The sequence below is a fragment of the Chanodichthys erythropterus genome, chromosome 10 (assembly GCF_024489055.1).
Source record: "Chanodichthys erythropterus isolate Z2021 chromosome 10, ASM2448905v1, whole genome shotgun sequence".
NCBI lineage: Eukaryota > Metazoa > Chordata > Actinopteri > Cypriniformes > Xenocyprididae > Chanodichthys > Chanodichthys erythropterus.
This window is the reverse complement of record NC_090230.1, coordinates 59,027,815-59,040,093: the sequence shown is the minus strand read 5'-3', so window position 1 is coordinate 59,040,093 and position 12,279 is coordinate 59,027,815. Positions and strand designations below refer to the sequence as shown.

The following is a 12,279-nucleotide window of genomic DNA, read 5'->3' as shown; positions in this document are numbered from 1 at the left end:
TGCAGGGCATTCAAATCAAAAGTCTGCCGCAGGTTATCCAGATTACCTTTGTAAATGGCAGGGGCTGCCATACTCTGAGTGCAGTTGGGAAGACGGTGCTCTTATTGCTAGAAAGTTTCAAAAATGCATCGATGAATACATGTGCCGGAACCAAAGCAAATCCATCCCCTTCAGAGACTGCAAGGTAACCGCAGTCTACACTGTAAACCGTCATCTGAGAAAGTCAATGAAACCAGGAACTATTCAACCAGTTAACTGTTTGATTTCCTTCAGGTTTTAAAACAGAGACCACGGTTTGTACCCATGAAGAAGCAGCCTCTCTACATTGGTGGAGATGGCTTAGAACTGCGAGATTATCAGTTGGACAGTCTGAACTGGATGGCCCATTCCTGGTGCAAGTACGCTAGTTTTGTTTATTCCTAGTAGACATAACCCCAGTTTCAATGAGTCCTGAATGTTTTGAGTTTCTTCATCACTTCTGCTCTTCTGCTTTCCTAGGGGAAACAGTTGTATTTTGGCAGATGAGATGGGTCTGGGCAAAACCATCCAGACCATCAGTTTCCTCAATTACATGTTCAATGACCACCAGCTTTACGGGCCCTTTCTTCTGGTGGTGCCTCTGTCTACCCTCACATCCTGGCAGAGGGAGATCCATCTCTGGGCTCCTCAGATGAATGTTGTGGTGTACCTGGGAGACATCAACAGCAGAAATATGGTATGGGGTTTAAAAAATGCAAGGGTGTGAGCAAATCATAGATTTCTTGCAAACAAGAAGTGTAATTGAATCTGAAGATTTTACTGTTCATTCTTCAGATCCGGACACATGAATGGATGCATCCGCAGACCAAGCGACTGAAGTTCAACATTCTGCTTACTACATATGAAATTCTGCTGAAGGATAAGGTACCGTTCAAATCAAAAGCCCTATTTGCAGGGGAAGGGTATATGTGGACAGCGACTTAAATGCATATTTTGTAATAAAGGCTAGTCTTAAACTAAGAAACTCTCAGAAAACATTGTGTATATGCTCAGTCCATTTGAAATACCCAATCTGTTATTCCAAAAGTCACATCCAGTGCTAAATGAGCTGAGAAATAGTGCTTATATTTGTGACATACTTTTTGCTGAATTAATATATAGATAATATAGGCATATTTGTTGAAAACCGTTGAATAGGCAGTGCAGAGTTATTAGTGTAATACAATACTGTTCTCTCATTTAAAAACAAAAACAAAAAACAATTCATTACATTTATGCTACACCTGAAATTTAAAGGCTTTATTTTTTCCTCAAATTAACAGATATAAGTTAAATGTTAACACACTGTGCTAGGTAAAAAATAGCCATTAACATTTAACACATTTAACACACTTGCTCCACCCCGGACCAATGTAGGTCATCTGATATTTCATGTTTTACACAAAAATGACTTCAAATTATCTTTTGGGAGTAATTTCTCAGCCAAAACTGATGTGTAATTAAATTGTGATTAATTAATCGCCACATCATGTAATTAGATAAAATTTTAATCGCTTGACAACTGGCTTGTGCTTTTTCTCAATTATCATTTCATTAAATTTTTACTTGGAAAAAATATTAACAGAAAACACTTATCTGAAATGAGTGAATTACTAGATTTATTAGAATTATTAGATTTGAGCGGTCACATCATCTATTATGTAAAATATAATATATAACACAATATATTGTGGGCAATACCCAGCCCTATTCTTTAATACATATGACATTTGTTAGGTGTGTAAACGAGAGAGGATTGTGTATTTTAGCAGACCAGCATGCTCATTGCTGTATTTTCTTTTGCAGTCATTTTTAGGAAATGTCAGCTGGGCGTTCATTGGTGTCGACGAGGCCCATCGGCTTAAGAACGATGACTCTCTTCTCTACAAGACTATGATGGAGTTCAAGTCCAACCACAGGCTCCTGATCACTGGCACACCCCTCCAGAACTCACTCAAAGAGCTATGGTCTCTTCTACACTTTATTATGCCTGAAAAGTAGGTGTGCTCTTGTTGTATCAGTCTGCTCTTTTTATTGTTAAAAATTGTAGCAGTAGCTTTATTGAGCTGACCACATTCTTGTATTGGTTTAATGCAATGTAATAGTCAGATGTCACTGAATGTGAAGGGTTGATATAAACTGGCATGTTGGTAGATTTCACTCGTGGGAGCTGTTTGAAGAGGAACATGGGAAGGGCAGAGACTCAGGCTATACCAGCCTTCATAAAGAGCTGGAGCCTTTCCTGCTGCGCAGAGTGAAGAAAGATGTGGAGAAATCTTTGCCTGCCAAGGTGGAGCAGATCCTCAGGGTAGAGATGAGCGCTGTTCAGAAACAATACTACAAGTAAGAGAACCACACGCAATCTCTACAGTGAAGAGAGACCGTGCATAGATGCACAAACATGAGCTTTTAAAAGAAGGCATGGAACCACATTTTACTGTATTCATGGTCTTGTTGTTCATTTGTTGTTCACTTATCCACCAAATATCTGATAAGTAAAATATATTAATCAATTACATTTTTTTGTTTAGGTGGATATTGACAAGAAACTATAAAGCCCTGAGTAAAGGCACTAAAGGAAGCACGTCAGGCTTCCTCAACATCATGATGGAGTTGAAGAAATGCTGTAACCACTGCTACCTCATTAAACCCCCTGATGACAACGAGTTCTACAACAGACAAGAAGGCCTACAGGTGTGTTTTCATCTGAAGTGCTGCCACCTTCCACATGGGAAGCAATAATTCATTAGTTGAAATCGAGTGCCTCAGGGATGACGCATTTTTGTAGGCAAAACCCGGAAGCGAGTTAGCATTTTAGGACTTCCGGTTCCAACGCCATAAAGTCTATGGGTTTTTTGAATGGGTTTTTGCTAAATCACCTGAAATAAGGTCTGTGGTTAACAAAGCCTCTAAATACTTTCACGTTTTGATCTGTGACATAAAACACACCAGTTATAACCCACTTGTGATTTTTTTTAAACTTTTACTGTGTCTTAAAATCGGCGGTTGCTAACAAATTGCTAAAAGGGACTACTTCCTTTGGCGGGGACTTTAGACGTCATAATAAAAAACGGGACATTTGGACAGCATTTTTTATGAAAAAGTGGATAAGTATTCATAACAGCACAGATCATAATCAGCGAACATGTTTATAAATAATGTTGTTTTCTAAATAAAGTTTGAGGAAGCTTGGTGGTGACGACGTTGATCCACGACCATGGTGAGCTGTAGTCCGTTTATAGCCTACTGTTAGCCTTTTATATCTGATGACTTTATTTAGGCTTCATAATCTATAAATGTTGTGTTAACTTGTAAAGATTAACTTGATAGACAAAACGTGTAAGTGTCATAACCCTTTGTTAAACACAGAGCTTATTTTCTGCGATTTTCCAAAAGTCTATGGGAAAAATGTCCGGGTTAGCCTACAAAAACACGTCATCCCTGGGGTACTCTATTGTACAACAGAATGTCCAAGACAATGTCCATGGTTATATAAATATAAACATTTTATATATTTAAAAAAATATAACCCTATTTTGACATGACATTGTTAAAGGTCACAAATGACATAGATAAAATATCATCAACGCAGAAGAGATGATTTATTCCTTGATGATTTGTGTAGTAAGAGAGCACAATGTCTAAATTTTTTACAAAAACTTTAACAAGTTCATATACTTTCGAAACCCCCAAAGTGACATTTGCAGAGTAAAATTAATTTTTTTTGTGCTAAAACCAGAAATGTTAACTGGTGAGTATGCAGATGTCTTCCTATACGTAGAAGTTACCATGTATGTTTTTCCTGTAGACATGTAAAATTTATTTGTGCATTTGAAAGAATGCCGCATTAGGGCAGTGGCTCCTAACAAGGAGGCTTTCAGCAGTGATTACATACAGACTGAACTGATATATTGTCTGCAGCACCTTATTCGCAATAGTGGGAAGCTGGTTCTTCTGGATAAACTGCTGGTTCGGCTAAAGGAACGAGGGCACCGTGTGCTCATCTTCTCCCAAATGGTTCGGATGCTGGACATCCTAGCGGAGTACCTAAAGTACCGGCAGTTCTTATTCCAGGTGATGGCACATCTCACTCACTGCTATTTGGAGTCATGCGGAGTTAACCGCAGTGTTTGTGGCTCAGTTGTGACTTATGAAAGCGTTTGTGTTTGCAGCGACTGGATGGTTCCATAAAGGGTGAGATGAGGAAGCAGGCATTGGATCACTTTAATGCTGATGGCTCTGAGGTATGTGTAAAATCACTGGTTATTAACAGTGTAAATATTTGTACTGGCATTGATTTTTACTTTACTTTTTTAAATTTTGACTTTGTATTACATTATGATTGCAATGTGTTGTGAAGTCACAAAAATTGGGTCACAATTTGATTTCTGGAACAATTTATAATTAGTAAAATAATATATTAGGCATTACACTTATTCTGTCAAATTACATTTTGTATATAAATAAAGGATATTTAGGTAAACTAATACGAACATGTTAAATATACTCTTATGCATTTGTGATTAATAATTGGCGCTGTCAATCGATTTAAAATTTTTAATATAGTTAATTAATTACATGTGTATGTGAATCACGCCAAATTAACGTGTTAAATTGACAGCCCTATAAGTAATATCATTTAAATGAATGCCATAAAGGCTCATATATTTATTCTTCAAATATGCATTAATAAATAAAGTGTGATTTAAAAAAAACCACAAATATCTTTGCAGAAATTGTGATTAAATTAAAACTATGGATGCAGATTTTAAAATTAAACTGATTAACTGACATGAACTGGTACATAAATGCTTTACCGGACGAGCCAGTAAGCAATTTAAAAATAGCATTTAGTTTTTTTTAGACTCGTGGAACATAGCCTATGAGTCTTCATAATTCATTTTTTAGTTCTATGTTTTAAGAATTTAATTCTATTATGTTTGTATGCCTGTATATGTCTCTGTATGTGTATGACATTGTCTTTATGACTTTGCAGGATTTCTGCTTCTTGTTGTCCACGCGAGCGGGTGGTCTAGGCATTAATCTGGCCTCTGCAGATACGGTGGTCATTTTTGACTCTGACTGGAACCCTCAGAATGACCTGCAGGCCCAGGCCAGAGCTCACAGGATTGGTCAGAAAAAACAGGTCAACATTGCCTCCACACATTACATTACATGCTGTACATTAGTCTTCTGAAGAGACGCGGTGGCTTTATACACACATACTGTAGTAAACACGGACGTTTAAATGCTTGCATGATTCGCGAAAACAACATGTGTGTAAATGCAGAATTTAAATAAATGTATAGATCAACTAACCCTTCACAGTGAAAAAATTATTTAACAGTTTCAGTGACATTACTACATTAAACTACTATAAAATTTGAATATAATATATAATAATGCAATGGGGGAATATTTCTGGTTCCTGATAATAGTGTAATATTATTTTAATAATAATATTGTAGTAATAATAATAATAATAATAAAAATAATAAACCTTTATTTTGGCTTATAATATCATGATAGTATAGTATTGGGAGTTCATCGTGATTTGTATTGAATCATGACATGACTGTATTGTTACACCTCTAGTCTACACTAGACGTGCTGGTATTTAATAATACAATATATATCACAGTAATGAACATGCACAGTGTTGTTCATCATGGACACATTGTAATACGTTGAATAATTCTAGATATTTTATTATAAATTTACTCCATGTATGCTTGCTTAAAACAAAATGTTTAAAGTTCTTTTTGTAATATGAAAAAATATTGGTGCCATGATAATATTGTGTGCTGTTATAAAACCTTTAGCAATTGTGGTGATAAACCTTTGATATAGTCACATGCCTATTCTACATTTATTCTTTATAACTTAGTCTAGTCCTCTACCGTAATGTCTGCTATTTAATCTCTTTCAGGTGAATATATACCGTCTGGTGACAAAGGGCTCAGTTGAGGAGGACATTATTGAGAGAGCCAAGAAGAAAATGGTGTTGGATCACTTGGTGATTCAGAGGATGGACACCACGGGAAAGACAGTCCTTCATACGGGTGCTGCTCCTTCAAGGTACAGCTGCCAATATAATTTACCTAAATGGCAAAATAATTTAATGTAAATATTAGGGCTGACGATTTAACGTGTTAATTATATTATTTACACCCAGACCTATGTAGGTCATCTGACATTTTGTTGCTGATGAAGGTTGTTAAATAATTTCCTAATAATTTAGTCTAGTGCTGCAAGGATATTGCACAGCACCAAGATAACCGACCTTCTCGTCTGAGCTGTCAGCGGTCGTCAATATTAAAATGAGATGACCAGTCAGATCAAACTAGGTGGGCTTTGTTCACGGAAGCGGCTGAGCACAAATTCCAGCACAAAGCTTCAGTTAGTGGTCATAAAATGCGAGATAAGACGCAAGTAGCTAAACTACCCATTTCTTGATAACTGTTTTATGCTTGAAATGTTAAACGACCGACAAAAATAATCAGGGAAGGAAAATGATAACTTTAGTCTGATTTCGCCTTTTTGAATAGTTAGAAATTACGTGATTTGTGTAATTTGTAATAGCCTAACCGTCAAAGTGAGGGGTCAAGAAACAATAACAAAGCTGTTTTCATCATATATTTAATAATAAATGCACATATTGTGAATTAATTTAGTAATATTAGTTAATTTACAGAAGGCTATAGGAAAGCTAACTTGTCTAAGAAAATGATTAATAAAACATAAAACATTCAAATATCAGTTGACCCTATGTTTACTTTCTATATTTTTATATTGACACAGCTGAAAGTGAAAAGACTTGGTCAAAGCTCAGATTTATAAGGGGAAGAGACAAAGATAGAGACTGAGGGGGAAAAAAGAGAGTGATGGAGATGACAAGGAGAGATTTTAAAGCTGTTATTCTCCAATTTTTTTGGCCTTCAAACATCTTAAAATGCACATGTAGATCAGAGAAATCTAAATCTTAAGAAGTTTAAGGTGATCTAAGTTATGTCACTTGTTTTTAGGCCAAAACATTGTTTGTCACATACAGCAAACATCTCCTCACTATGCCTAATGACTGTTTGAACAAATATATATATATGTGTGTATGTATGTATATATAAATATATAATATATTTATGCGCACTGGGCTCACCATTAAGCCTTGATATGTGCTTAGGGCCGTCCCAAGCATGGGCCCAGTGTGAGGTAACGGAAGTGAAACGCAGTTTTACTTTTAAATATGAAACAAAACCGCCAGTAGGTGGTGGCATATTAATGAGTGATTCATGGAGTCATTCATTCACCCAATTCTTTCAAAAGTGCCGATTCATGCAGTGACTGGCTACATCTGAAATAGCATGTTTCCCTACTATATAGTAGGTGAAAAACAATATATGAGTATTGTTTCCGAATTCACAGTACTCATAAGAGAGTAGGCAAAAAGTACCCAGATGACCACCACTGGAGAGGATTTGCGAATGGCAGTGAAGTGAAGAAGCTAATACTGTTAAGGTCACATGACAGTGACATGGTAAATTTAGTACATCTGGATTACATTCATGCTACACACATTCATACTAAATAGAACTTTTTTAATAATTTAATTATTCAAAATAAGTACCTACTCAGTCTGCGATTCTCGACGCAACCACTGGCTTTATGAATGTTTCATTGGCTAACAGTGGCTTTGTTAGGAACTCTTTTGGTTGGTTAAAATGGTCAATATTGTGTCTAAAATTAATGCCACTTCCCCTAATATTACACACTTGTTTATTGAACAGTTGTATAAAATCAATGTCTTATTTGCAATCATGCTGATATTAGGGAAAATGGCACTCTTGGTCATGTTTTACTATATCATATGTTATATTTTATTAACTCTGGTATGTTAAGCTTCTGTGTGTTTTACAAGCTTTAAAACGGAAGATTTAGGTCTTGCTGCAGTTTTCCTCTATGGTTTAACTATTTAAAGCAAAGAACAAAAGACAGCCATTGAATTAGTATTGATTGTTCTGTAAAACATTTTTTTTATATTATTATTAAATATGCCATATGATTAAGAACTCAAAATTAAAGAATCACTCATAGTCAATAGTTTTAATCATTATATTAGTGTTTTATCAAAATAATCATTATATTCAGCCCATATATTTTCTTAGTGGAAATTCTGATGTGTGTGTGTGTGTGTAGTGTATACATATAATTAATATCATTATTGTTGTCTGATTCCTCTGCAGTTCCACTCCATTCAACAAGGAGGAACTGTCAGCCATCCTGAAGTTTGGTGCTGAAGAACTTTTCAAAGAGCAGGAAGGAGAGGAGCAGGAACCTCAGGTCTGTGGGGTTAACGCAGAGATGCTCATCAGCATGTGGACTAGGGGTGGGAGAAAAAAAAATCTGTTGTCTGATGCACAGTGATTCTGTCTTCAATGATTCTAAATTTCGTTTTTAACCTCATACACAATGCTGTTGTGTGCACTAGAAACAGCGGTATTGTTTGCTTTCACACAGACACACACATACAAACCTTCTATAAAATAATCTTCTATAAAGTTTGAAAGGTTAAAGCGAATTACAAGGGCAATCGCAGGCTTCATTGCACAGGATATGTACTGAGAGAAATGCGCTTTGCTTGATGTTACGCTTATGTGAGGTCTCTCGCCTGCCAGTATTTCAGCATTTTCCCCTCAAAATGTTCTTCAAAGGCATCATTTATGCTGTTTGGAATGTAGTAGGTCTATATATTTAAATACAAAACTCACTTTCCGACAGACTGCTGCTTTCAAATGCTCATGTGTGCTAGTGAAAAGCGATTATACAACTCCACCTTGTAAGCGGTTTAATGCACTTGCATCTCAAAGGGCTTTCAAGATGTGAGCTTAATGCAAACAGTTATGTCTTAAGGGATTAAACAGACAGGACAAAACATTTGATTTGTCAAAATAGATATGTGCATTTGTGTTAACGCGGCCTATTGGATCTCCCGCTGTCAGTAATCAAACAGCATGAAAAGTTATTCCTTATTTGTTTCTTTGTTCATCTTTATTATTTACTCTTTGCTTGTATGTTTTGAATCTCTTTAGCTAGCTGACAATTGTGAACATAGTTTTTTTAATTTGTAATTAAAGTATTTTACATAATTAAATAATTATGCACACATAAATTTAAGATTTAAAGGCCCGGTTTCACAGATATGGCTTAGCCTATGTCAGGATTAAGCTTTTAGTTCAATTAGGGCATTTAAGCAGCTTTTATAAACGTATGCTAGAAAAAAACATTACATATGTGCATCTTGAGACAAAACAATGGCTCTGACATATTTTAAGATCTGTCAGTACAAGTTGCGTTCAGATAAAACGGCTCAAACATGCATTTTAGTCTAGGGCTTGCTTAAGCCTTGTTTGTGAAACTGGGGGAAAGTTGGTAAACTAATGAATCAATAAATTAATAAGATGTAGTTGAATTATTTTGGGATTGGATCGTGAGGTGCCTAAAGTTTCCTATCTATAGTAGTAATGTGGGCTTCTGTGCAGCTACTTGTGTGTGATGATATTTGTTGATTTGGTAGGAGATGGATATTGATGAAATCCTGAAAAGAGCAGAGACCAGAGAGAATGATCCTGGACCATCGACTGTAGGAGAAGAGCTCCTCTCACAATTTAAGGTGTGCACTTTAAAACTTACTGCAAATAATTATTCCGCATGCATGCTGGACCTTCTCTAGAGGCTGTCAGTCACACCATTAACACACTATTAAATGCTTGCTCCATCATGCAGGTGGCGAATTTCTCCATGATGGAGGATGAGGAAATTGACATGGACACGGAGCGGAATGTTAAGAACTGGGATGACATTATCCCAGAAGAACAGCGGAGGAGACTTGAGGAGGAGGAGCGACAAAAAGAGCTTGCAGAGATCTATTTACTGCCCCGCATGAGGAAATGTGCTAAACAGGTTAGCCAATCATACACGGTTTAACGATGCCAGTAAACAAATGTCTGTTTGTGTAATTACTTTGGAAGATTGTTAAATGCTTTGTTCATTTTATGTATATAACTCATAATGTAAACCGTGTTGATGAATGATTAAAGATAAATGACTCCCATAGCAACATACACCTTAAGTTCTTTGTACTTTATCTATCTACTTGTTTGTTTTGTAATGACAGATCAACTTTAATGGGAATGAGGGCAGACGCAGCCGGAACAGACGATACTCTGGTTCAGACAGCGATTCGGTCTCCGACAGAAAGAGGCCCAAGAAACGAGGAAGACCTCGAACTATTCCAAGAGAGAACATTAAAGGTTTCACTGATGCTGAGATACGCAGGTAGAGCCGCTGATGCTCAGTTTATTAATTTCAGCACTAGGGGTGGGCGATATAAGCTGTTTGTTAATGGTAGTGTATATTACAGTATAGTCACTTTTGGGAAGTCAGTGGAAATAAAGTTTTTTTTTTTGTATTAAATAATAAATACAGTGAGAATTTGCTGTGAAGTTTAATTGTTTTTCTTCACATATATATATATATATAATATATATATATAATTATATAATATAAATTTTTTCTTTCTTTACAAAGAAAATTCCAAACAGTCTGAAAATGATACAGCTATAATTTAAGTCCTTAAATTCAAGTATATTAATTTTTGAGTGACCAATGTTTTTTGTTTCCCACACAGATTTATCAAAAGTTACAAAAAATTTGGTGGGCCTTTAGAAAGGTAAGTAACTTTTTCATCACTTCAGATGTTATTGGTTGGGCCTCTATCATTGATGTGACTGTCGCTGTATCACAGGCTGGATGCTATCGCTCGTGATGCTGAATTGGTGGATAAATCGGAGCATGATCTGCGGCGGCTGGCTGAGACCGTACACAACGGCTGTTTGAGAACGCTAAGGGAGAACCCCTGTGGACCTGAAAGAACCTCAGGCAAGAGCATCAGAAAACAACATTCACTGATCCCTCAAGTGTCCCAACTAAATTGATTAAATTTGCCCCCATATGAAGCATCTGAGGGGGGAATCCAAGGCCTGTCTTAATTATATTCTTTGCTGGTTCATATCAGGAGGCAGGCGAGGGAAGGTGAAGGGACCCACTTTCAGGATCTCTGGGGTTCAAGTCAATGCTAAGCTGGTGATCTCTCATGAGGAGGAGCTGGCACCATTACACAAGGCCATTCCTGCTGACCCAGAGGAGAGGAAGAGGTAAAAAAAAAAAAGATGCAGTATGTCATGACAGATGCAGTAAGCAATTTCTGGGAAACACTGTTGATATTTGACATTGACAACCAAAAACACAGCCCCTCCCTTCATTGTTCCACCCACAAAATAATGAACATGCTATGCAACACAGACTAACGGCTGGCACATCAGACAGCTCGCACATGTAATTCAACAACAGCACATCTTGGTTCTGTGAAAAGGCAAAAAAACAATGGGTCTCATTCTCTAAAAAATACGAACAGTGTACGCAGTTATATTTACATTTGAATTTCTGACCACAACTTTTCACCTAATTCACAACACTTAATGTTGATGAATTCTGAGTATTCTAAATGAACGACTACGTGCCCCAAGTAATTTACATAAATCACACCCAAACCATGTCCATATGGGGGCATTCCGCACACTTTTCTTTCACACTTTACAAACATGATGCTCTCTGATGCATAATTTAGAATACATTTTAGAACAAATTATGAATACAGTGAATGTGAAGACAGAAAAATGTCTTATTAGATAAGATGTTAATCTTTTTTTTCTAATATGTAAAGGTATATAATCCCATGCCACTCAAAGGCAGCTCATTTTGACATTGAGTGGGGTAAAGAGGATGACTCCAGCCTGCTTATTGGAATCTATGAGTATGGATATGGAAGCTGGGAAATGATTAAGATGGACCCAGACCTCAACCTCACACATAAGGTACAGAAACACATAGAGAAACCATTGTGGTGTTTGACCAATATGCCCTGTTAAATTTTTGGGTTCTTTTTGTTTTAGTGATTTAAATAACTTTCAATATAAATGATAACGCATTTAAATGATAACTTGTTACAAAACTTGTTGCAGCTCCTTCCAGATGATCCTGACAAGAAACCACAGGCCAAACAGCTGCAGACACGAGCTGACTACCTCATCAAATTACTGAGCAAAGACCTCGCTAAGAAGGAAGCACAGAAACAGGCTGGCACGGTGAGTCGCAGAGATTAAATTCAATCCACACACAGACCTGCAAACTTGTCACTTTTAGGTG

The 12,279-nt window shown here is 36.6% G+C and overlaps 1 protein-coding gene across 1 annotated transcript in view; it reads left to right on the top strand.

Moving 5' to 3' along the window:
* Positions 1-12,279, top strand: part of chd1 (chromodomain helicase DNA binding protein 1) — a 29,013-nt gene that overhangs the window by 7,092 nt on the left and 9,642 nt on the right. The window contains exons 10-29 of the mRNA XM_067398401.1: positions 6-184; positions 274-398; positions 499-715; positions 814-903; positions 1,825-2,015; positions 2,173-2,361; positions 2,550-2,712; positions 3,940-4,092; positions 4,191-4,262; positions 5,015-5,164; positions 5,948-6,096; positions 8,259-8,355; positions 9,590-9,685; positions 9,799-9,975; positions 10,190-10,350; positions 10,703-10,744; positions 10,820-10,953; positions 11,090-11,228; positions 11,798-11,948; positions 12,096-12,218. Coding sequence (XP_067254502.1) covers positions 6-184; positions 274-398; positions 499-715; positions 814-903; positions 1,825-2,015; positions 2,173-2,361; positions 2,550-2,712; positions 3,940-4,092; positions 4,191-4,262; positions 5,015-5,164; positions 5,948-6,096; positions 8,259-8,355; positions 9,590-9,685; positions 9,799-9,975; positions 10,190-10,350; positions 10,703-10,744; positions 10,820-10,953; positions 11,090-11,228; positions 11,798-11,948; positions 12,096-12,218 — 2,798 coding nt within the window. The remainder of the gene's footprint in view (positions 1-5; positions 185-273; positions 399-498; positions 716-813; positions 904-1,824; positions 2,016-2,172; positions 2,362-2,549; positions 2,713-3,939; positions 4,093-4,190; positions 4,263-5,014; positions 5,165-5,947; positions 6,097-8,258; positions 8,356-9,589; positions 9,686-9,798; positions 9,976-10,189; positions 10,351-10,702; positions 10,745-10,819; positions 10,954-11,089; positions 11,229-11,797; positions 11,949-12,095; positions 12,219-12,279) is intronic.